General features: G+C 34.9%; 1 protein-coding gene across 4 annotated transcripts; it reads left to right on the top strand.

Moving 5' to 3' along the window:
• Positions 1-1,511: 1,511 nt before the first annotated feature.
• On the top strand, positions 1,512-26,957 carry LOC128237364 (rho GTPase-activating protein 1-like). Of its 4 annotated transcripts, XM_052952821.1 has the most exons (14): positions 1,512-1,943; positions 6,006-6,083; positions 6,472-6,501; positions 7,055-7,120; positions 9,837-9,946; positions 14,127-14,284; positions 14,778-14,909; positions 16,047-16,133; positions 18,980-19,078; positions 19,256-19,366; positions 19,815-19,885; positions 20,114-20,320; positions 22,452-22,558; positions 23,281-26,957. In XM_052952821.1, the coding sequence occupies exons 1-14, from the start codon at positions 1,871-1,873 to the stop codon at positions 23,452-23,454; spliced, it is 1,503 nt and encodes a 500-aa protein (XP_052808781.1). In that variant the 5' UTR covers positions 1,512-1,870; the 3' UTR covers positions 23,455-26,957. The 4 variants fall into 4 exon arrangements, with proteins under 4 accessions (XP_052808781.1, XP_052808783.1, XP_052808784.1 ...); XM_052952823.1 differs by lacking the exon at positions 7,055-7,120; XM_052952822.1 differs by lacking the exon at positions 6,472-6,501 and having other exon boundaries at positions 1,513-1,943.
• The last annotated feature ends 397 nt before the right edge of the window (positions 26,958-27,354 follow it).

Raw genomic sequence — 27,354 nt, 5'->3', positions numbered from 1 at the left:
CTGGTCACCAAACAAGAAACATGGGGCACAGTAAACCCCGTCAGATGAGACGGGGTATTTAAGCCATGTGTGCGCGGTGAACCAGCCCGCTTGTGCCTTTCGCACTTTCCCACCATTGAATCTAAAAAAATACACCAAAAAACATGAATATTTTTTATCAGTTAATACCCGCTTCGTTATTTTTTACTTCAAGTATACAGAAAGAAAACTTTACACGCTAGCCTTCACGCTTTTACCACTAAAAATCATGTTTAGTCATATATGTAAGTGCTACTATGTACAGTCTTAAAAGTCTCTTAAAGAATGCATGCACATTACTTCAATATAGAGACTACTTTTCAAACAATCATTTTAAAATAGTGTATCAGTTGTATGTATGGTGTTTTCAGGTTTGGGCAGCTTTATTAGTATATGGGGGGGGGGGGGGATCAAATACAAACCTAGTAGGAAACTTGTATTCTTGAGCATCCCATCGCTCTGTTAACAGAGAAAGCTTTTCTTGGTATGACAGAGGAGCAGACGATTCACGCAAAACATCAGGATATGGTGGAGACAACGTTTAACTTTAAAATTTACCGCTCTATCAACTTGCTTACAAACATCATTCGGATATCGTAAAGAAATAGTGATTATGTGCTAAGGGGGACAACAGTGAGTTAACTTTTCATATGCTTTAGGTAAAAGAAACCGATGACAATTAAATATTAAAAGGTGAATAACTTTTTATTACATATACATTAAAATTATTAATGTGATCGTCAGTTGTGTATAGTCGACTCATCAACCGGGTAAGGGTTCGATTATAAGTCCATTTTCCCCCTTAAACCATTTTTTTTTCAAGTCCTTATTTCCATTTATACGCACGAGCGTATAGGCGTATGGGCAGGTACGCCGTTGCATGATAGATGCATGTTTTGAGGATATTTAATTATACACAAATTTTAAAATTTTCGTTAACCAAGTGTGTTTACCACGTGATAAATGACGTTATATATTCTATGTCGGAATGCAATTATTTGCTTAAAATGAAGACTTAAAATGAACATAAAATTTCTTTAACTTCACCATTTTAAATAAATACAAAGGCGGAAGTCTGTGCTGCTAAAGAGCCCCGCCTTCGTTTTATTACCAAAGTTTGATAAAGTAATTAGTAGATTAGTTTCATCAAACACGTCGACAAACCTGTTTCCAAAAGAATGTTTTGACAGTGCTCCGTCAGACGGCCGTATTGTGAAAAGGTCTGTCGATGTGTTTTAAGAAACTATAAACTCTCATGGATTTTTTTTCGAATAATTCCCCGTCCTGTATGGAAAACATTTACTAGTACTGTTGTGCATTAAATGGAAAATGAATACATTCAGAAGCCAGATATCAAACAAAAATAGGTTTCTCGAGGGTTTTTTTTCATTCTCTTATTAAATATAAAATGCATGTGACAGTACTTCAAGACAATGCAACCCGTCGTTGAGAAACACAGTTTAGTATAATGTAACCTCAAAAATTATTAGTGTACTGTGAAGTTTGCCAATTTTACAAAACAGTTTCATGTTGGCAGTCAACAACTTCCGCCCATCGGAAGTAAATTCATTTATGTTTACATTCTCATTTATTTGGAAAAAACGTTTCACCATCGTTAAAGAATATGAAAGGAATCCCTATCGTCGATAATTAGATCTCATTTCAACCGCTTAAGTTCATGCAATATCGTTGCAAAGATTCTCATTATTTGGGAGGCTGAGTTTGACAAGTGGAGTTGACACTTTTAACGATTGAGTGTTGACAGATGTGAATCACGTCGAGTGTGCATTATGAGTCAATACCAAACGGTTACAGCTATAGGATAGAAATAAGAAATTAATACACAAACATAATGGCAGAGAATTTGCGCCCATCAGAGTTAGAATTTCAGGAGAGCTTTGACGGAGACATTTTGGAAAACACAGGTAAATAAACCTTCAACAATGGTTTTGCTGTAATATTTTGCAAGCCTGAGTCAAAACTAGCTGCCTGGTAACCTGAGATCGTAGAGAGCCATTCTGGTAGCTGTAGATCAGAGCCCCAGACTTAGCCACACTAATGCGCATTAACTTAAGTTTTAAGGGATTTTTTTAACATTTAGTAGTGTGTGGGGGTTAAAACCAGCCGCCCGGTCAGCTCAGTTGGTTTGAGCGCCATGCTAGTGTTCCCAAGGTCATGGGGTTGATCCGCACAACTGGCGCACATTTCCTCGAAGGTTTACTTTAATGTAGGTACCTGTGGCATGAATGCCTCCAACAGTCTAGAAATAGGTTAAAACTTCTAAAATTGATTCTTTGGAAGTACAAAAACTTCCATAATTTTGAAGAAAACTTTTAAAGGTGAAAGCTTGGAAGTTCAAAATATCATAACCGGAGGTCAATATTACTTATATGGTCACAATTTTAATCAGTCTTCAAGTAAAAAGAATTATTATAAATCAAATCTGTGAATTTGGCAAGTTATAGTTGCATTTGTATTATTTTTACATACTAGTTAAAAAATAGTTAAACAAAATATTGTATATGAGAGACCTAAACTTCCACATTGCAGTGAAAAACTTGCAATATTGATGGACAGGAAGTTCAGACTTCCAGTTTCAAGTTCTTAATGGAAGTGTAGTGTGTGGGGTTTATAATCAGCTGCCCGGTTAGCTCCGTTGTTTAGAATGCCATGCTCTTGTCCCAGGGGTTGTGGGTAAGGGCCTTACACGGACAGTCAGACATCCCAGAAAGTCGCCAAAACAAAATTGTCAAAGACTCTTAAGTGGCTGTTTATCTGGACTACCCCAGACTCTGCACACTTTTTTCACCTACACTAATAATTACAACCTTATTTGTAGATTGATGTTCTTAACTTCACAGAGACATGGGGTGGGGTTTTCCCACCGCCCCTTACAGTAGAGGCAGATATTTTGTATTCTAGAAGTTGACAAATAACCATGGGACTAGCTAGTACCAAATGATGTATTTCAAACAGAAAATGGAAAAAGGCTGGTGTAAATACACAATGTAACAAAATAACAATACATGTATATGATACATAATTTATGATAGAGTTATTTGAATAATTGTAATCAAATTTTAGGAGTCGGTTGGGATTTGGCATAGTGATAGTTATGACCTGAGAAACAGGGTTATAACAATAAATAAAGGGTAAACCAATTATACAGCAGGTCAGGAAATATATTTTTTCAAACTATTATTATTACCAGGATAGTATACATCAAATTTATATGATATCAGTCTCTGAAAATTCAATGACATCAATCTTGGCATACTGAGCTACTGTAACACTGCTGAGAATATCATAGGTGGATTTTCCCAATGATTGAGTACAATATTTATACAAAAGAGGCTTGAGCTTTGTCAAAGAGGCCTGCCATGGACCTGTAATCTGCAGAACTATTTTGCATTCATAAAACCATCAGTTGTGGAACTTTTAAGGTGAATCAAAACAATGAGTTCATGCCCCTTCATTTTTTTTTATAAATTATTTATTTTGCTGACCTATAAAGCAGTGTTTTTTATCATCCTTATATCCATTCTTTGAATAACTTGCCTTTGCTAACTTAGTTGGGCTCCTTGAACTAAATGAAGACTAATCACTTAATGAACATGCTATTTTTTATATTAAAGCTGCACTCTCACAGATTTACCGTTTTGGCAACTTTTTTTATTTTTTGTCTTGGATTGAGCCCATTTTTAGCTCTACTAGCCAAAGGCCAGAAGAGCTTATGCGATGGTAATGTGTACGTAGTATGTGCGTTCGTGCATCCGTGCTTCTGTAAACAATTGCTTGTGAACACGATACAGTCTTCGTTTTGATTGTATCTCGATGAAACTTGTACAGTATCTAGATATCCATTAGAGCTGGGTTCCTTTCAAAAACCAGCCAGATCGGCCCATGCATGCCTAGATTATGGCCCTTGATAATATAAAAAAATGTTATTGTGTAAACAATTGGTTGTGAACATGATACAGTCTTCAGTTTTGATTGTATCTCAATGAAACTTGAAATAGTTCATGCAACTAATCTGCTTACAATACTTTCTGGGCTCAGATGTTGAACATGCTACGTTTTCAGGTAACCCAAACACAAAACATAAACTATATGTCTGTTGCCTTTTACCCATACATACATGCTCTGGATTGATATGACCACAAAAGCCATGCAAGTAGAGTATAGGCCCTTTTGGGCCTCTTGTTGTGTATATATATCTGCAAACTAGTGATATATGACTGCTTAAAAAAGGTCAGATTACAATATTTTATACTTCTGTTCGAGAATTAATGTTTTATGTCTTAAACTGTTACTAACGGTTTAAGGAAAATGCATAAAACATCAATTTTTAGCTCTACTGGCCAAAGGCCAGAAGAGCTTATGCGATGGTAATGTGTACGTAGTATGTGCATCCGTGCGTCCGTGCGGTCGTGCGTTCGTGCGTCTGTAAACAATTGCTTGTGAACCCGATACAGTCTTCAGTTTTGATTGTATCTCGATGAAACTTGTACAGTATTTAGATATCCATTAGAGCTTGGTTCCTTTCGAAAACCAGCCAGATCCGCCCATGCATGCCTAGATTATGGCCCTTGATAGTATAAAAAAATTATATTGTGTAAACAATTGGTTGTAAACAATTGGTTGTGAACACGATACAGTCTTCAGTTTTTATTGTATCTCAATGAAACTTGTACAGTATCTAGATATCCATTAGAGCTCGGTTCCTTTCGAAAACCAGCCAGATCCGCCCATGAATGCCTAGATTATGGGCCATGAAAGTTTTAAAGAAATGCTCTCTATTTTTAGCCAGGTCTGCATGAGCGAATTCTATTTTTAGCCAAGTTTACATGTACATGTAAATTCAAGTCTAGAGTTAAGGGAGACAATTTGCAAGTCTAGGATTTTGAGAGACAATTTGCTTTTTGCTTCTGCAGCTGATTTTGTGAATTACTCTGCCTTGTTCTTGTTGAAAGCCCAAAGGCCATTTTTTAGCTTTAAGTTCTGTAGTTTGCGCATTCATCGTAACAAAATTGGTTGTGAATGTTTAAGTTATGCACCTGGTGTCATTACTGGCCACACCCAGGGTTCACAGGTTTGGTAAACATAAATCTGGAAAGGTTTAAAAATCTTTTTGTGTGTTCGTGGATCCATCTCAGCACAATTGATTGTGAATGTTTGTTCAAATTGATCAATGTTGTCCTAGGATGCCCTTGACTTTGACCTTTTGACCAACTTTTTTTAACTTTTAAAACTACAGAAATTTTTACTATGAGTACAGTTTTGAAAGCATTTTTTTTTGTCAGATGACTTTTACTTGGCACATATTAAAATAGTTCATGGAACTAATCTGCTTACAATACTTTCTGGGCTCAGATGTTGAACGTGCTACGTTTTCAGGTAAGCCAAACACAAAACATAAACCATATGTCTGTTGCCTTTTACCCATACATACATGCTCTGGATTGATATGACCACAAAAGCCATGCAAGTAGAGCATAGGCCCTTTTGGGCCTCTTGTTTAACTTAAATATGAAAATCTGCGTTCTGAATTTTTGTCAGCAGTCTTGAATAACTTGTTTCCATGCATTTTCGAATAGATTGGTTCGTTCTAAGACAAAAAATTAAAAAGTTGTCAAAACATTCAAACTGTGAGAGTGCAGCTTTAAGGTCAAAAGGTTATAACAAAAACTGCAAGTGAAAACACAGGTTACGCTAGTAGGAATAAAATCATGTTTGATTTTTATAAGCATTGACTTGAATAACTGACATTGATGAAAAAACAGTCAAAGGATGGAAAATAGCTTGCCCCTGTGAAAAAAAACATTCTAATCAGATCACAATTTTGGTTTTTGGTCAGGCATATGATATGATTACGTGTTGAAAGTGGGTTAAGCGAAAACTTCCGCTGTGGTACTCTTTGACTTAAGTTTTATGTTTTTGTCCTACTATTAACTGTTAGATCTTAAACAGACAAATTGCTATTTCAGGTGATACTCCCATCTCAGACTTCCAGGACCCAGAGCTCGAGTTCGATGAGGGAGGCCTGGAGCTAGCTGCCAAGGAAGGTAATCCAGGGTTAACATTGATCATTCTGGCTCCCTCTATGTAGCATCATGGTTTTTATGTGATTTAGTTTGAATTCAGAACCAGTTTGTTGTTATAGCATTTATACTTACTGTGAATATTTGTGCAATACTTATATGAGTGTATTATTTCATTTTAATATGTTTGAAGTCTATTGATGTTAGATATGTTTCCTTAGCATGGAAAGAGTGCTATGCTATGTATCATTTTGTATTGAAAGCTGTGTTGTGTTTTATTGCAGGCAATAAGGTGAAAAATTAATGTAATTCGGCATACATCAAAAATACACTTGACAATAACATGTTAACATTATTATCACTATGAGCTGATATCAGAGATAACTTTATGCGTTCTATTGTTTTTGTGCAGCTGAGTTAGATATAGAGGCTGAACTAGAAGGTACAATAACACTTTTACCCTGGTTTCGCACTTAAATATGTATAACATCAAACCTGGCAAAAAAAACATTTTGCATAATGACCTACATCACTTTTTGTCGTGAAATTGAATTGACCAGGTTTGATGCTGTTACATTGTATACTGTCAGTGGAGGATATAAGAATGCATGAAGAACACTGTTGCATGCTTCTTTATTTTGGCATTGTCATGTTAATGAGCGATGTATCTTGAACAAAGAGTTCCTCATGATTTGAAAAAGAAAAACAGGACATTATAAACAGAACAAATTTGTAAGAATGTACCTTTTAATATAATATCATTTTTAAAAAAACAATCTAAAATTGCTCTTAGTTTCATGCAGATACATGTAAGTCATGTTTATGGAAGAAATATAGCATGAATTAAAATTATTTTCAAGTTGTTGTTTTCATGATATATTGTGACACATTTTTCATTGTTTATTTTTCCTGTATTATGGTGCATTTGGTTGCTTTGTTTTTTTATTTCCTTTATCTTGGTTCTTGCCTATACATGTGTGTATTTTGTTACAAAGGAGAGATAAACCATAACAGTGATATCTCGTACGGCGGCCCGGTTCTCAACTGGGACATTGGAGAAGGTATATTATACTCCCGCCTCTCTCTCGGAAGCTTTCTGACTTGCTACTAACTGGTGATCTGTATTCAGGGGCTCTGAAAATAAACACACTATCGAACACTGGAGCTGTAAAAGATATATTTTATTCTTATAAAATGTATACACATATTTCAAATGTATAATTTATGACGCCATAATCTATTAGTTTATTTACAATGTATCTATTCTAATGAATATAGCACTTATGTTCAGTATGTGGTGGGGTTTTTGCAAGTTGTCATACATGTAGCATGTTTATAAGCAATAATTTCTAACATGCTCTTTATATGAGCATTATTTGAAGCATGTTCATTAATTAATATTAATGTATTAATATGTTTGAAGACAACTAGCATGAAGTTTGGTTCACTGAATGAAGGAGCAGTGGGACAAACTCCCCATGGTCATTGGAAAAAAATATGTCCACAATGGTTGTGCCTGAATCTTTTAAAATATGAGGATGTTTTTCGCTAAAAAATCAATACATCTGTCTCATAAGTGTTAATGCTCATGTCCTTGCCAATGGAAATCAAGGGCTAAATTCTTATTTAATTACAAAAGCATATAAAGAAAAGGACCACTAACATTCCCATTTGGGCATTAATTAATTTCCCACCAATAATAAGATAGTTTTGTCTAAGTTATTTACCAAAGGGGTTTTTGGCACTGAATGCATTTTTAAGTGTTTTGTTTTGACCACAGGGGGCAGAAACAAATTATTTTCATATATGTAAATATATATAGAATATATATATATACATATGGGCTTAAATAAACAAAAATAATTTGTTTCTGGCCCCTGCTGTTTGGACAAACACAGAGCTAGTACATATATTTTTGTATAATTAAAGTTTATTATACACTCTTATGTCTTTGAGGAAAGTGGGCTGTTAACCTGGGTTTTAATCAATAAAGTGTAATTGCAATTGACCAGTTGCTACAGCAATTACTGCAGCCTTTTGGGATCATTGGTAAGATTGTTCAGTTAATCAATTGGAGAATGCAATCATGTGCTTTTACATGTATTAACTTAAACTGGGGACTGGTCAAGGTCGACTGATTGAGAACTGGGGATTGGTCAAGGTCGACTGATTGAGAACTGGGGACTGGTCAAGGGCGACTGATTGAGAGCTGGGGACTGGTCAAGGGCGACTGATTGTTTGATTGACAACTGGGGACTGGTCAAGGTCGACTGATTGAGAACTGGGGACTGGTCAAGGTCGACTGATTGTTTGATTGAGAGCTGGGGACTGGTCAAGGTCGACTGATTGTTTGATTGAGAGCTGGGGACTGGTCAAGGTCGACTGATTGTTTGATTGAGAGCTGGGGACTGGTCAAGGTCGACTGATTGTTTGATTGAGAGCTGGGGACTGGTCAAGGTCGACTGATTGAGAACTGGGGATTGGTCAAGGTCGACTGATTGAGAACTGGGGACTGGTCAAGGGCCACTGATTGTTTGATTGAAAACTGGGGACTGGTCAAGGTCGACTGATTGTTTGATTGAGAGCTGGGGACTGGTCAAGGTCGACTGATTGTTTGATTGAGAGCTGGGGACTGGTCAAGGTCGACTGATTGTTTGATTGACAGCTGGGGACAGGTCAAGGTAGACTGATTGTTTGATTGACAGCTGGGGACAGGTCAAGGTAGACTGATTGTTTTATTGACGGCTGGGGACAGGTCAAGGTAGACTGATTGTTTTATTGAAGGCTGGGGACTGGTCAATTGATGAAGTTTATGTAAACACACATGTTTCTTTATTAAATGAAGACTAAAGTAAAATAAATGAAATAATGATGAGTATAAAACTGATAGGCTTGATTCTAATGGCAGAACTGTATTGATTAAAAACACCACAAAGTAATTACTTTTCAAGTCAAGGGAGATAACTTAGTAGGAGTTGAATTGGTTTGACAGTCACACTGATTAAGCAGCAATCTTCCATTTTGCTAAAAGCAGTTGTACATTGATTGTACGCCCTTACAATAATTTTTATTCATATTGATTCGAACAGATGTTTAATTACATATTGTAATTTAAGTGTATTAACTCTCATTACAACCCTTATCTGTAACTCTGCACACACTTTTAAGCCAAGCTGATTTTGAAGTGGAGTGAAAATTGTTTAGACTGCTTTCACTAAGAGGTGTGGCCTAACACTTACAGTTGAATGTTTTTTGTGTTCTTGCTTGATAGTGTGGTATGATACTAACAGCTGGTGGTATGGCATGTATGCAAGTTTTTAATTTATTTCATTGACTGTTCTAGCATTAGTTACAATATTTTTAGCTAGACATTTTTAAGCTGAATTATTTCTTTTATAAAACTATTGATATTCTAAAACTTGAGAAAAAAGCTTTTTGTATTCTTTAAAATTCTATGCTTCTCTAAGTTCCTTAAATTCTTCATATTAGGCCCTTTTAGCAGCTGATAATGGAATAAATTAATTTCACTTTTCTTAATTATACTTGCTTTTAAATAGAGGGATTTTGTTTTGTACATATTAGCTATTTTCAATGTTTCTAAGCAATATCCTACCTTGTAGTCTATATAAAATAGCCTCAGTGTCAGGCAGCCTTTTCAGACAAAATACACAATAATTGTTTAAAAAAATCCATAATCACTAATACCAATACTGCCACCTGGGATCTTGCAAGAGAGAAGATGACCATAAGGCATGACTGTGTGTGTTATTTTTACAGAGCTGACCCGGAACAGTGCGGGAGGCAGTTCCCCGTTCCGTGGGGGTGGCTCCATCACGCCCGACGGCCTCATAGAAGAGGATTACGAGGAGGAGATTGGCAGACCCATTGTGAGTTTGATATGATACAACAATTTTACAATTATAATGAAAGCAGTTGTAACAATACTATAATTAATCCATTTTCTCCTCTGCACAATGTTCTGACCAATCTAGTATCATGCTGGTTAACCAAGATAAAATTCCTTATCAAGCTTTGTGGCAACCAACAAAACTTACAATGGGGTAGTTCTCGAAACAAGCACAAGCTTGCATGTCCACAGCACTGGAAAATTGCTCTCTGAGGTTACTCAACAGCTGGATGATATATAACAGGGCTAAAGCAATTTTTTTAAAACTGTTTGTCAATTACTAGTGAAAGAATTCAGTTTGGTTCATCCAAAAGTCTGCGGCCAAGTCAGGAGTCAAACCCAGGATGTCTCAGTTAGAAGCAAGTGGTTCAACAACGTTTGGGATGAATAGTCATCAAGTTGTGCTCCTTTACCAGCAAGGAAAAAACAGATGAGCAGTGACAATGGCTTTATGAGCTTTTGTTTTGATAATAGGTTCATTTGGGCATATTCATAAGACAGGCACCTGAATTGCCTCTGATCCATACGTTCCACCAGGGTGTTACCACAGGGAACAGAATGTGTATATAGCATATAATATAAGCTGGAAAAATATAAACAAATAATTTGCTTCTGACCCCTGTGGTTATGTGTTTATAGTGTATATATGTAGTCTAGGAAAAAATAAAAAAAAGTTCAATTCTGACCCCTGTGGTAATGTGTATATAGTATATATAGGCTAAGAAAATATAATTATGAACAATTTGCTTCTGACCCCTGTGGTTTTTGGCAAGTAGAGCTTATGCGATGGCAATGTGTATGTCATATTTGTGTCAGTGCATCTGTAAACAATTGCTTGTAAACACCATACAGTCTTTAGTTTTTATTGTATCTCAATGAAACTTGTACAGTAGTTAGATATCCACCAGAGCTTGGTTCCTTTCGAAAACCAGCCAGATTTTATGCTGTACTCTCCCTTGCCCTTGTTAAAACGAGATCGCAATTACAGTTGGGGTTGGTTGTTTTTTTAACTCTATTGGCCAGAAGAGCAGAAGTGTCTGTTGTTTGTGCATCCATCTGAACACAATTGCTTGTGAACGTTTGTTTAAATTATGCCCCTGGGGTCATTACTGGCCACGCCCCAGGGTTCACAGATTTGGTATACTCATATAGGGAATTGTTTGAAAATCTTTTTGTCTGAAACCGCTAGGCCCAGACCCTTGCTTTTTTGAATAAGGCATCATTTAATGGTCCTCAACCAAGGTGGTTTAAATTATGCCTCTGGGGTCAAAACTGGCCCTGCCCCGGGGGTCACAAGTTTCCTCGAGACTTATATAAGAAAAACTGTCAAAATCTTCGTTTCAAACCACAAGGCTCATACCTTTGATATTTGTAGTGGAGCATCATATGATGACCCTCTACCAAGACAGTTGAAATTATGCCCCTGTGGCCAAAGCTGGCCCCACCCCTTTTGACATACTTTCTTATTTTTAAAGCTACAGCAATGAAATTTGGACCATGTGTACATTTTTGAAAACAAATATAAATGCATTCCTTGGATGACCTTGACTGTGACCTTTTGACCTACTTTCTTATTTTTGAAGCTACAGCAATAAAATAGCTCATGCATCTAATCTGCTTACAACAATTTCTGTCCTCAGATGTTGAACGTGCAATGTTTTCAGCTAACCCAAACACAAAATGTTCCAAATGAACTATATGTTTGTTGCAAATTACCAAAACATACATGCTCTACATTGAAAATGACCACAAGAGCCATGCCAGTAGAGCATAGGCCTTCATGGGCCTCTTGTTTGTATAAACATATAAAGACTAAGAAAAATTTGAAAAATAGTTTCCTTTTGTACCCTGTGGGTATATCTGCAATACCATTGGACGTTACGCACATAGTTGGAAGTATCACTCAGAGGTGGTGAAAAAATTTGGTTTCGTTTACACTTATAAACTAAAAAAAAATGCAATTAATATATCACATGAAATATTTTCAATAAGAGCCTAATGTATTATTTGTATTTAAGCAATAATAGTTTATATCAATTAAGTCTGTTCTATTTATTTCAATAAATGTTAAGAGTAACAGCACTATTTTAAATCACTTGATCGATCATATTATCATTGATCATATTATCATTTAAATTCATTCCAAAGGTAAAACTGTCCTCGATCTAATAACTTATACAGTATGTAAACTTTTCTTCCAGTTATTTCAATAAGGAAGTGCTTAGCCACTAAGATACAGTAATACTACCTGAATACCGAATCTGTCACATTCTTGTATAATAAATCTTTCATGGTAATTTGAGCATGCAGTGTCGCATGACAAAAACAAAAAACTGCAATAGCCTAGATGTTCTGATCTCATTGCCATTTGTAAGAAAGTGTTTGGGATATATTAAGCATAACGAATTATGAGGACTTGCTTCCTATCCATTGTTCTTTGAAGTGTTTTTTTACTGTACTAATTGGAATGTCATTGAGCCAGTTTTATGTGAATTTAAATGTAAGTGCCCCTTACAGTCAGTCATATTAAAAAAATTATTCAACTAAAAAATTATGTAACTAAATCATAATCATATGGTAATACTTTAAGTGAATGTTGCAATGCTCATTTCCAAATTGTAAAACATTTCACTGAATCACTGAATAATAATAATGGTATTTGATTTAATAATGGTATTTGATTTGTATATTTAGCTGGATTTTTATCGAAAAATTCAGGGTTAAAATACATTGGTGAAGGGGTTAATTCACTGTATAAAGCTGTAGTATTTGATATTGGTTCGTATATTTTTAATAGCCAGATTTTTTAATTTAGGTTTAAAATAGATCGGTGAAAACCGGCTGTGCCAACCTGTAGGAGGGTGTCTTTGACAATTTTGCTTTAAAAAACAAATGTCATAAATACATAAGATTTTATCCGATCTTCATGAAACTTTGTTAGAGAATTTGTCCACTTGATATTCAAGACTTATGTGAATATGGATCATCTTTGGTAAAAAAAATAGGTCACCAGAGCAAATATTCAGATAAAACTTTTTGTCAAAGTTTTTCATAAATTTCTCAGTGTTTATTCATTTCTCAAGAAACTTGGGCTTAATATTCCTCAGCAGGATATTTAGGACCACTGTGAATATGGTTCATCTCCTGTGAAGAACTTGGTTGGACCACATTTGGAACTCCTCGGCCATTTTCCATCGAAACAACCTCTGGTGTATGCCAGTACATCAGTAGAAGTAGTTCGTAAAATTTTAAATTTTTAATTAATTGCAGTGTTTTAACATGTATTTTGAATAAGTAAGTCTAAACTGATTGCCCATAAAGTATATTTATTGCATAAATAATTAAGACTTCCAAGAGTAAAGTCATTACGGTAAGTTGAACTGCTAAATTGAAATAAATAAATAAGAAATACCCTTCACCAAAATCCAGTAGTTCCAACACAATTTCCTGATATCATTTTATATTGGGTAATAATGTTGCACTCATGATATATTGAGTGATAAGTCATTGTTGCACTCATGTTATATTGAGTGATAAGTCATTGTTGTAATCATGTTATATTGAGTGATAAGTCTTTGTTGCATTCATGTTATATTGAGTGATAAGTCATTGTTGCTCTCATGTTATATTGAGTGATAAGTCATTGTTGCACTCATGTTATATTGAGTGATAAGTCATTGTTGCATTCATGTGATATTGAGTGATAAGTCTTTGTTGCACTCATGTTATATTGAGTGATAAGTCATTGTTGCTCTCATGTTATATTGAGTATTGTTGCTCTCATGTTATATTGAGTGATAAGTCATTGTTGCTCTCATGTTATATTGAGTGATAAGTCATTGTTGCACTCATGTTATATTGAGTGATAAGTCATTGTTGCACTCATGTTATATTGAGTGATAAGTCATTGTTGCTCTCATGTTATATTGAGTGATAAGTCATTGTTGCTCTCATGTTATATTGAGTGATAAGTCTTTGTTGCACTTATGTTATATTGAGTGATAAGTCATTGTTGCTCTCATGTTATATTGAGTGATAAGTCATTGTTGCACTCATGTTATATTGAGTGATAAGTCATTGTTGCATTCATGTGATATTGAGTGATAAGTCATTGTTGCACTCATGTTATATTGAGTAATAAGTCATTATTGCACTCACAGGATGAGGAGGAGCCACCAGTGGACGAAGAGTACCACGATGTGGCACGGCACGGAATTATCGAGGTTGCCGGGGACGACTTGTATGGACGAAAGATCATTATCTTCTCTGCCTGTAAACTCCCGCCCAAGTCAGACCTAGACCATGGCAGGCTTCTAGAGTAGGCAGGCTTTTAACTTCATTTGCATAATTACTAAATGTTAGATTGAAAAAAAGACTGTATATATCCTGCTGTGTTTGATAAGAATTGTTCTCATGGTGTACTTGAATTGATTTACTGAAGTTCATACATCCTGGGTTATTAAATAAGAATATTTCTTCTATCCTGGTATAGAGTTTTCCTCATTCATTTTTTTAAAGAAATTGATAAAGAATGTTATTGATGCAACCAACAAATGTCTTTTTGATTTCATATTTTCCTTTTCATTTTCGAATTAATGAAAAAAGTCTCTAGGTTATTGTGAGATGGTCAATGAGAAATGCAAAAAAGTTACTTATATCAGTTTGTTTTCTGGGTACTTCTTGTCTATGAGACTTAAGGAGTACCGTACAGTGTTAATTTCCATGTGTAAAAATGTGATGATTAAAAGGTATTTGTTAATGCATCAAGATCTTGTTCCATGGGGCACTATTGACTGTTAGTTATGCTGTAGGTTTATGAAGCGTACAGTGGACCCGTACGTGGAGATGGACTATGTGATAGTGTACTTTCACCACGGCCTCACGAGCCGAAACAAACCACGCCTCTCATGGATGGTCCAAGTCTACAGGGAACTCGACAGGAAGTATGTGGTCTTGTGTAATAACTTTAAGAGGTTTCGGAAATAAAACCAGAGTATTAATTTTTAATTTAAAATTTTAAAACAATTTTATGTATTTGACTCTGTTAATATAGGTTATTGCTGTTACAAGTCCATAAAGAAAAGGAAGGTAACAAATTTGTTTAATGATCAAACCAATGCCATAATTAACATGGAAAGTGATATACCGTAATTCACCTAAGAGTTCGGACACCTTAAATTAATTTTATTTTGTCCGAAAACCTAGAAAATTACCATTTTTACATTTTATTTACATGTTTGTTTAACTTGCCTTTTTTCTTCATGTTTGCATTTTACCACTTATTAATTTATCCGTAGTAATCAATGGTCATAAACTTAATTATTACGCCTATAAGTGTAAATCCTTCATCAAGTTAATTAAAGGATCTCGTGGAGAGCATGGACATTGCTATGCAGGATTAATGTATAACTTTGTACGATTATTGATTCTTACAGTCTGTAAGTGTGGTACAAGTTTGATAGTTTATTGGCAGATCGTTGTACAAACATGTCATGTCTATGTTTTCTTAATCCCTTGATTGCCCTTGTTGTTTCTTTAATCCTCCAATAAATATATCACACTTCCTTTTCAACAGGCAATAAATCATTTAGGATGGGTAGTAACTAATTAACTTGTCACAGTGGTGTATACGGTTAGGTAATCTAGCCAGGCATTGTAAAGATAAAAATCAATAATGTTCGCCTGTGAAACTTGGTAACTGTAAAAGTTATGATTGATGTCCTTTGGGTGTCCGAAAATTAGGTACGCAAAATAAATTATTTTGGAAAATAATTATTGGTGTCCGAATATTTAGAGTGTCCAAACTCTTAGGTGAATTACGGTAACCATTTAATCATAATAGTTTCATGCTTCACAGATCAAGTGTCAGGGCAAGGTTCAGGTGGTCTAATGGTACACTATTTATCCCACCAAACTTTATCCAAGAGGTTGTGGTTGAGGCACACTCTAGTGCTGGTTTCTAACAAATATACAAATCATAACTTTATGCTGTCGAGCTAAAATCATTTGGTATGATATAAATATACCGGTATTGTAAAAATACTCTGTTCCCTGCCTGTAGTCAAGCCATTATATTTCAGATACAAGAAGAACCTCAAGGCCCTGTACATTGTCCACCCCAGCAACTTCATCAAGATTCTCTGGAATATCTTTAAGCCTCTCATCAGGTCAGTACCCCTGCCTGGACACTGGTCAGTAGTTGTCAGTAAATACAGGTATACATACTGGTCAGTAGTTGTCGGTATATACCGGTATACATACTGGTCAGTAATAGTCAGGGGATGGAATTGCTGATTACCAGTAGTAGTGGTCAGTGAGTGTACATGCTGGTCAGTGTGTTGACATGCTGGTCAGTTTGTGTACATGCTGGTCAGTTTGTGGACATGCTGGTCAGTGTGTTGACATGCTGTTCAGTGTGTACATGCTGGTCAGTAGTAGTCAGTGTGAGGGCATGCATTTCTACTGTTGGAAATCTCTACTAGGTCTCAGGATTATGTTGATACAGCCATTTGTAGTCATTATCACAAGTGCCTGTAATTTATAGCATTTTAAAAGCATTTTTAATAGTGTTCTACAGTTTTATCACCACTTACTGTTGTTATGAATCATTTATCATTGATTTGGCATTAATAAATTGTTTTTTTTAATGTTCTTTTCTACAGTAGTGAGAATGTTTGTGTCCTCAAATGTTTAGCAAAAATGAAACCCATTACTTTTTCTGGTTATACCAGTAAAATATTGAATAGACTTGTGTCAACGAATGCATAGGCCTTAAAGATTAATTTGTATGCCAAGTTTTATGTAAGTTTGATGACAAGTATTGTGGCATCTCTTTGTGGATTTAATTGTTTTTTTCTAAAGTTATTTATGTTAAAAAAAATTGATGCCATTTTTACAAAAAAAAACAAGTATCTCAAACTTTTTTGAATTAAATTTGATGACTATTACTTCTAAGTTACTACGATATAGAGGTAGATTACGCCAGTATAATCACTCTTGTTTCTCTGTTCGCTTGATGTGACCTTCAGAAGGTATGTTTGTGGCTTTAGGTTGGCTTTTATATTGTATCCCACTAACAGCAAATTTATCTTTAAAGTTCACAATATGTGACTGAAATATTCCTATACTGTGAAAAAATATGGTGATGGGCGTTTGTTTCCTATGACTGTTTTTATTTTACTTATTATTTATTTTATTTATATTACCAGTTTTTTCAATACTACATGTAGTATCATATACTATTGACAATGGTCGGATCCCCGGCACACTTTTACACTCTGCTCCATTGAATACCGAGGGAAATTTCGCTAGGATAATCTCTTCATCATTAATAATTAATAAGGCAATCTCAATGGGGACATCTTCAGAATCTCAGCCAATTAAATTTGGCTATATGTTCTTTTTCTATATTTAGTAACTTTATGATGTCATGGTTAATCCAAGTTTGAGAGTATTAAATTGTAACAGGTAATTTCTTTGGTAGAAGATTATTCTTCCCTGCCTAAATACTACTGTACTGTGAATGGAATAAAGTACCAGAGTTGCTGATGATGTCTTTTACTGAGTCTGGCGTGGTTAGATAACATTGCAACAATGCTTGTATGACTGTCAAATATACTGTATACATACATGTAATCAAAATGTGTTCAATGCCTAAAAGTTTTACAATGTAACATAATTGTTTTACATGTACATCATTATAAAAACCAACCACAGAAGTTTGGCAGAATGTACAAGACATATAGCAATTTTGAGATATTTGTCGAATTTAGTATGAATATTTCATGATATACGTATTAAAATGATTACCCTAGCTGTTATGCTGTATTGTTAACATTTATTTTGTGTGTTTTTTTCTGTGTGCTGACTGTAGTAGGTGAGTGAAGTTTTGTTCTACACACCGCAATCTCTCATCCCCATCTTACTGTCCAACCCTTCCATGATAAATGTTCTGTTTCATTATTGTACAAAAAGATGCCACTATAATATTTTGGTTAAAACATTCTTAAATATGCTTAGTTACCGGTATATAAAACATTCTTAAATATGCTAAGTTACCAGTATATAAAATGTTTCTGAGGTGTCTTGATTTCCATTTAGAAAAAGAAATATGTGCATGTTGGGCTACTATGAAGCAGATCTATGTCAATTGAAGGGTTGCATATCCTTATACATTGTTGGAAAGTCTCAACTCTTGAAGAGTTGGCGGTCAAATCTGGTTTCATACGTGGGTTTTTATAAAAATACACCAAGAAATCCTATTCATGAATTTATTTTTTATGCATGCTTGTTATAGATATTTATTTATTGTTTATTTACTATGATAACGCTATATATCATCTTGTATCCATATGATACATGGAAACTAAACTGTTATTTTGTTATCTGCTTAACATTAAAAAACAATTCAGCTTGTTTTTCATACTCAGTAGTTAATTCTTTATTTTTTTGTTTTTGTACAAAATATTTCATTCATGATGACAGTTGAAGTTGGTTGTTATGTGTGGTTGCCGTTATTATGTAAGTATGTTTGTACAACGAGTGTTTTAAAAACAACAATAGATGGGTAATTAAATCCTGAATGAGACACAGCAGATTTCCATGGTGGGTATTCATAAAACATCTTCAGTAATTTTTTAACCTAAGTTTATTTCGTAATTTTTTTCAAAGTCAAATAAAATAGAAACTTTAAAGTGTTTTTAAAAAAAAGAGTATGTATATTGAAAAAGTCAGTTTCTATTAAGTATTTTAGATATCTTTAAATTATTATATCATTTGATCAGTGAGTTACTTAACTTAGGAGAATGACTTAAGATGTTTTATAAATACCGGCCCAGGACTCCATGCATGCAACTTAAAACATATTTTTTGAAAGTTTTGTGCCTTTTTTGAAAGCTTTGTGTCCATTTTGAAAGCTCTGCGTTCTTGTTATAGCAGTCCTGTGTCCCTTGAAAACACAGTGTCTCGTAGTGTTTAAGGTGTTTTTTTATAAGCGTGTATTTTCCTGTTTCAGTGCCAAGTTTGGTAAAAAGCTGATGTATGTCAACTATCTTCATGAGCTAAAAGCCCATCTACACTTTGACCAGCTCAAAGTGCCACCGCTTGTTCTTAAGTAAGACATCAACATCATTATTAGGTTGTCTTTTTTTTCCAAGAAAAAACAAATTCTGTCACACCCTTGTTATAAAATTATTTTAGAGTTATTTCCCTTTTAAATTGTTTTATGAAATGTTTTGATACTAAATGAGTTCTTGACTTGATTATATAGCCTGATGTATTTTTTTTCCAGGCATGATGCCAATATTGTGTCCACCCAGAAGCCTGCCTACCCGTACACTGGAGAGGTACAGAGAAACAATAGTTCTCTTAAGACACAACAGTTTGGCGTAACCCTTGACATGTGAGTATTCCTCTTTGTGCTCTGTAAGGAAATTAAGCTGTTTAATGTTTCCAAATACCTGTTTCCACTTCAATAACTGACTTAAAGGCAATTGGTAACTGCTTGTTGATAAGATAGTTGTCTGCTCTTGGGTAATTATAGCTAGTCACCATAGCTAGAATATCTGTTGAGTTATGTCCCTTTCATTTTCAATAGAAATGAGACTAGCTTTGGCATTTCAATGAGGTAATCATGTTAATCCGAACCATGGCATTCAGGCCCTGCACATTCGTCATACATTTCCCCAATATTTCGTATTTGTAAAAAGAAAGTGGCGGAAAGTAAGCCTTACAGTGGTGATGGAACACCGAACCTTCAGAATATCATGCTGCAATGTGTTCAGGCTTCTCTTAAGGAGGAACGTCCATTAAGACAATTTGAATCATGTTGGTGTGAATGATTGTTTCAGGATCAAAACTAACTACAACCAGGTAATTCCACCAGCAGTACAGCAGACGGTCGAGTTCCTGCGGGGAAATGGTACGCTGCATTTGAGAATTTGAACATTGATGTGCTTGGTACTTTTTCAGATGAGAAAGTTTTAACTTTATTCTTGATGTAAGTTTTAAAGTAAAAAGTTCTTTAGACTGTATTACTTCACTGTTTTACAAGTATGTAAGGAAATAGTTTGAATTTGAAAATATCTTGTAGTAGAAATTAACTATTTTGTTATGTTTTGTATTTTAAAATACACTAATGTATTTCCAGCACTCGACTCTGAGGGCATATTCCGTCGGTCAGCCAATGCAGCCATACTGAAGCAGGTCCAGCAGAGACTTAATCATGGGGAGATAGTTAACTTTGAGGAGTTCAATGACGTGACGATCGCTGCGGTTACCTTGAAAACATTCCTGAGAGAGCTCAAAGAACCAATACTCACGTTTGAACTGTATGAACCAATAGTCAGGCTGCATGGTAAGATACCAAGTATTTATTTATTAAACAAATATATATATATACATCACGCCTCCAACATGAATGTTGCAAGCGACTATGACTGCACATGAATCCAAATTATAGCATATTGGGTCACTTAATTATATCATACTAAAATGGTGTCTTATTTTCCAATTCTAATGAATAAATGAAACATTTAACAAACATTTACTATAAATTGGACATTATTAACAGGTTGTAGACTTGATATATATACAGTCAAATCTGGTTGAACGGTCACCTGCATTATAGGACCACTCCTGATTTCCACCTTTCTTTTTTACTATATCAAGTATGTGCATTAAGCGACCAACTGTCTAACGCAGTCACGGCCACAACATTTTAACCCCATGAAGCCATATAAACGCTAATTAGTGGCCACTTATCCCTTGTCACTGACACTTCTGCTTGTAAATTCCATTACACAGCTTTAATTGCATACTGAAGTTTACGAGAAAGAATGACGGCCATGGATATTTCTGTTATCTAGTGAAAATATATATTACATCACACGATTGCCATGCATGTTTACGCAACAAGAAGCTAATGTTTTAATCAGAATTGACACAATTCATGAAGATACTTTAATAATTATGAACTTAATTATCATATATTTATGAAGACCATCGATTGTTATGAATTTACAGTTTGCTTTGTCTCTTGAAGATGTGAAACGAGTCATGATGTGTATTAATTTCCATATTAATTTTTTAAGTGAACAGATTTATATTTCTGCGAATAGATATTTACATTGCATTCATCTTGATATATATATTATTTTTTTTATGGCTGAAAATAAGACACATCGAAAGTGTTTGACTCTAAACAAACATGTCAAGTGTATAAAATTATTAGAAAACAGCCGTAGTGCAAGAAGTGTTGCCAAGGAGTTTAACTGTGGACGGAGTCAAGTAAATTTCTTGCTTAGGCGTAAGTGTGCAATTTTGGAGGAATATGAAAGCATAAATCATTTATCTTATGTATTTTTTTTTTATACATTTGAAATGAAGTTATTTTATCTATATCTGTATTTAATCTTCTTTAATAACAATAGCACTGATGATACTGATTGTGGTGTGAGGTTGTGGTTAAGATACATATTCGACCTATGTTTGAACAAAGCTAAAGTGGCGGAAATGTCCAACCTGGATTAAGTGGCCACCTGTCTTAAGCAGCCACTTTGATCTTTTCCCAAGGGTGGCCACTTATACAGGTTTGACTGTATGTATTGTGGTAAGTAGGTGACCTGATATGGGATATACAGGGCGCAGGATACCATATATAACCCAGTATCTGTTTTTTGATAAGTACTGTATGAGTATTCTTGTACATTGTATCTGTTGTAAATTTGATAAATATATCTATTATCACCCCCATAAATGGTGAGACAAATTGTTTTTGCTCGAGTTGTCTGTTCATCTGTATGTCTGTTCATCACAAATCTTGTCAGCTCAATAAAATTCTTGCTTTAAATGTTCACCATACTGAGATGATGTGTAGAGCGCATCTGACAATCAGCTTAGTTCAAAGTCATATTTAGAAGTCAGAGGTCATGTGATTATATTTAGTGTCTGCTGCACATCTCTTGAACAGCTGGAAAGATTTTGAAGTAACTCACTACCATTGTTAACCATATTGAAATGTGCAGAGGGGGAGACGTCAGTTTTTTATTACAAAAACAATTGTCTAGATTATATTAAAAAGCTCTCTGACAAACTTACCTTAAAACATTTATCATAAGAAACATTCAGGTTGATTGTCATTCAAAATTCAAGAATAGCAAATGGTAAAAACTAAGTTTTAGTCTGATCCCTCATGTATGGTTTTGTCAACTATTCCTAATCATCTGTCCCTCCGCTTTCCTTCCAATATAGCAATCATCACTATAATTATAAATGTTATCAAGGTGAAAGTGGTCTAATGGTTAGATGTCTGCCTTTATCCCAAGGGTTTTTGGTTCCATCCCAAGCAGGGGCATGATCATTTTGATCGGTCATTAGACATCACTACTGGTTTCTACCCAGGAAACAGACTCAACGGTGATTTATATTGGCTTATAGCTGTCTTTATCATCAACTTAAAATGAATTAGTATGAATTATTGTTAACAGGCCAGGATAAGGACCGTAAACTGCAGGAGGCCCGGCGTATGTTACGAGAGGAGTTACCAGAGGATAATCGCATAGTGCTCAAATACATCGTGGACCTCCTTGTTGAGGTAATATGTGTATATAATAATAACTTCACTGGTACCTTGTATATATGTTTTTGTATATAATGATATATCCACTCACTCTGTGTTTATTTATCCAAGTTTTTACTATATTAATTGGAAAACAGCTGTTAAGCAGTGCTCATGAATATTTCGCTGTTAAGCAGTGCTCTTGAATATTTCGCTGTTAAGCAGTGCTCTTGAATGTTAAGCAGTGCTCTTGAATGTTAAGTAGTGCTCTTGAATATATAGCTGTTAAGCAGAGCTTTTGAATGTTTAGCTGTTAAGCAGTGCTCTTAAAATACTAAGGTATTAAAACAGTGCTCTTTTATTACTTAGCTGTTAAGCAATGCTTTTGAAATACTATAAAAGCAGTGTTCTTGATTATAGTTGGATTTTAAGGCAGTGCTCTTGAAATACTTAGCTGTAATAAAGTATTGCTCTTTAAATACTATGTATTAAAACAGAGCCCTTTAGTTCTTTGGTGAGATAGTAGTGCTCTATAAACACTTACATGTAGCTGTAATAAGGTAGTGTTTTTTAAAACACTCAGCTGTTGAGAGTAGTTCTCTCAAAAATGTTCAGAGATCGGCAAAATGTTTCATCCAATGGTTGGTGAGAATTAGATGTTCCTAAAAATATCCTAATAATGTCATCAATTATATTTGTTTACATTATTTTCAAACAATGACGTCATATTTGTATCATATTTTTGCATTATATTTCAGGTTGCTGCCCACTCAGACAAGAACAAGATGACATGTACGAACCTGGCAATCTGTCTCGGTCCCAATCTGATTTGGCCACGTGGTCAGGTTTCCCTCCTCGCTCTAGGGCATTTCAACACCTTTACACTTCTACTTCTGGAAAACTTTGACACTCTCTTCCCACAGGAGTCCTAGTTTCACGGGACAGTCACCAGCCAAGCAAACAGGGACTGGCGTGGGAACCAACAGGGGGAATAGGGATGGTGTCAGCCCTCTATGGTGGTCTGGCTTAGCCCTTAGTGACATTGTACCTGTATTGGTGATGGAGGGAGAAGCTGACTAACCAATAGAGCTTCTCTGTATAGATGACATGTACTTTGACATTTACTGAGGCCAGTCAGGTTAAGGGCTTCATGGGCTGGTCTGCATTCCTAAGGCTGGATTCCTGTTAGGTGATGTATATCACATCATATTCCTTGTTATTGACACTTCTACACAAATACCAATGGCAGCACATTTCAGTTGTGCACTTGAAGGGTTTTATGCAGGTTGTTTAAAAGGGCAGGGGCTGCAGAAAAGGGACAGGGTGCTTAGGGAGAAGAGGGCATATTGTGTCGGGCTGTAAAGAATTTTAATTGCCAAACACATAAAGTTTGTATGTATTAATAATCTTATAAGTTTAAAGTAAAACAAAACAAATATTTGAAAGTCTTAAATATATAATTATATAAAGGTAGAGCGGTGCCCAAGCTGGTCTTAATGAGGGAAGAAGGTCTATCTATCTAAAAAATACAAGAGGCAGCACCCTTCCACAACTCTGCAGCTTAACCCCGAGTAGTTCATGTCTTACTGAGGATTGTTTTCACTTGTTAAAGTAGATAGTGATTATTCATATTTAGTGATAAGTATAATGTTTGACTTATAAATATTGTAGAAGTGTTGAACAGAGTTAAATGTTTTAGGTGCTCTGAATGATGTGTTCATGTTAGATTTTCCGAGGTTCGAGGTTTTGTTTCCCAAATTGCCTTCACACTTTAGACATATCAGCTATATGTTGTGTGCATTGGTGAACATCGGTCATCAACTGCAGCACACTAGTGTAAATCATCTGGTTTTCTGCTGGGGTTTATTTTTATAATTATGGAACATGTATATTGCTTGTTAACTTGTCAGATTGGGTTTGCAAAGAAAAGGTCATGGTATTGTCCTACCTCAGGTTTCTTTGCGAATTTTTTTTATCTTCTGCAATAACTAAAAAACTATGGAAAATGTTCAAATGAAATAAGTGCTTTAGTTGATCAGGTAATATACCTAATTATGTATATCAAGGACCATAAGTCCGGTAAAACTATTTGTAGAATTATGATTGTTTGACAGAGAGAAATGGGAATACACTGGAATCCGCTGGCAGTGCTAGGGTCCTGAAGTTTGTATTTTTTCTAAAGGAAACTATTTTGCTAACCTTTCCTTTTATTAATTATTCATTGGTATTGATTCATTTTGTGCTATTAATAGTTGAAGTAGAAAAAACATGTTTTTACAACTTTTTTCTTAACCCATAAACACTTTGATAAAATATACATTGTTTAATTTGACAAATACCATTTTAAAAACTAGGTCATCATTGTATAATAACCACTCACCCCTGTTCAAAACATTGAAGTAGTTTGTACAGGAATACTTTTGCATGAGATTCTTGTTCTAAATGTTGTATGGCAATGAAATCCACTATTTTTCTGTTGTTTATTTTTAGGTGACCTTGTTTTAAACATTCCATTGGTGAACACAAATTTTGGTCCAATTAGTCTTAATGTGCGTACGAACACATATTATATAAAATTCCTCCATTTGCATTCTGTTTAAATGCAATGAATTTGAAGGAAACAATTTTCATTATGGGTTCTGTGCTTCAACTTTGGGACAGCTGGAAAGTGGGATGCAGCACCAGTAGGTGGAAATCTCAGTTTTTTCAAACTGTATTCAGATTTGAAATCCTTTTTAATCTAAAAAGCCTCTTGTTTTCAACACAAAAAAATAATTTCTGCTGTATAAGGTACTTAATTATCTACCTGATATTAGTCTTTTGCTTTAAAGGCTAAACTCCTAACACATACATTGTACTGGATTGTAAATGAAAAAAACTCTGTCAGGATATTCCCACCAAACTCAACTCCTATCACATACAATGTATCATCACCTTATTTCAATAACTCAATATCTGCTTCTATGTCTATATTAAGTTAAGGAGTTATAGCACCAAGGTTATGAATTGTTAACACTCCACCAGATATTTCCACCTGGCTCCTGTTTCAGAACCCCCAGTTTTTAGCTCGACTATTTAAAGAATAAGGAGAGGTATACTACTCCCCTTAGTGTCTGCGTCACACCTTGGTTAAGGTTTTGCATGTAAGCACCTTCAAGTCTATCTCAGCAAATCCATCAAGTGATGCATTGAATATTTAGACATGTATTCCCAACTATCTAACTCTAATTAATGAATTTAGATAACACTAATTTGATTACATGCAAATAATGGGCCTTTATTATTATTAGAAATTCTTATTAAGGTTTTGCATGCAAGTAACATAGGTTAATATCTCAGCAACAACTTGATGTATTGCATTGAAACTTTATACAATGGTACTCAACCATCCAACCTAATTAAATAAAGTAAGATAACACTATCTTGCATAGAATGCAAATTATGGCCCGTTTTTATTCTAATTATGGCCCGTTTTTATTCAACTAAGGAATTCTGGTTAAGGTTTAGCATGTTACTACATTTAAGTCAACATCTCAGCAAATACAACATGTATTGCATTGAAACTTTTGACATTTGTTATCAACCATACAACCTGCTTAATTAGTTAGATAACTCTATTGTGCATGATGCAAAAAAAATTCCTATATTTATATATTTGATAAGGAAATTTGAGTTAAGGTTTTGCATTTAATCTAATTTCACACTGATCAATGCAGTAAAAATGTTTCACTAAAACTTTGCAATCTTTAAACTGAAAAAGAGGCGGAATCGTCGAGCATGCCGTCTCAGTGACAGTACTTTGTCTACAGAGCTCTACCTTTCTGCTTGTCATGACATTTATATCCTATGTGATCATAATTTATTTATATTTTTATTTGTTTGCTTCAAACATAATCATGTTCAGATTGTACCCTTCAGTATCACACTATAATGGATCTAATCACTGGGAATGATGAGGCTACAGTTTTTCTTTCATGTAGACTCAAGACCTCCTATGATTTTGATTGTCTAGTTCATAAAACTGAAAAAAGTCATACTTGTATGTACATAATTTTACAATAATGGCTTCTATAGCTTAATAATCCATGTAAGTAGTAAACCATAAACATTTCGTATATGTTCCCATGAACATTTTGTATATGTTCCCATGAACATTTTGTATATGTTCCCATGAACATTTTGTATATGTTCCCATGAACATTTTGTATATGTTCCCATGAACATTTTGTATATGTTCCCATGAACATTTTGTATATGTTCCCATGATTATGTTGGTTCCATATAAATCTGATATAGATGTAAATGTTAATGTACATTATAAGTAACCATGTCTGTGTATCACTGTGGTGTAATGTTTTTTGTTCTAATTATGTGTTTTGAGCAACACCCTGCTTGTTAAATGATTAATATAAAATACAATTGTTGACAATTTTCATACATCTTGCTTGTTTGTACACACTGAAAATTAGCCGTTGAAAATTAGTTTTTTGCCCCGTGGTTCTGTGTAATGTGTATGTAAAGAAAAGGGTGCTAGTGCTCTAGTTGTAAGGCCTAAGAGGTTGTATGTTTGATCCCAACAAGGGTGAGAGTGGTCTAGTGGTAAAGGAGTCCTCCTCTCACCAAAGATTTTGTGGGCTCGAGTTGAGAGTAGTCTAGTGGAATACGTGTCCACCTTTCACCCACGAGATGGTAAAGGTGCTGCCTCTTACCCACAAGGTTGTTGGTTCCATCACCACCAGGGTGAGAGTGATCTAGCGGTATAGGTGTCCACCTCACACCCAAGAGGTTGTAGGTTTGAACCACACCAGAGTAAGAGTGGTCTAGTGGAATAG

Source organism: Mya arenaria, chromosome 6 (assembly GCF_026914265.1).
Source record: "Mya arenaria isolate MELC-2E11 chromosome 6, ASM2691426v1".
NCBI lineage: Eukaryota > Metazoa > Mollusca > Bivalvia > Myida > Myidae > Mya > Mya arenaria.
Note: the sequence above shows the minus strand (reverse complement) of the source record. Positions and strands in the feature narration are given on the sequence as shown.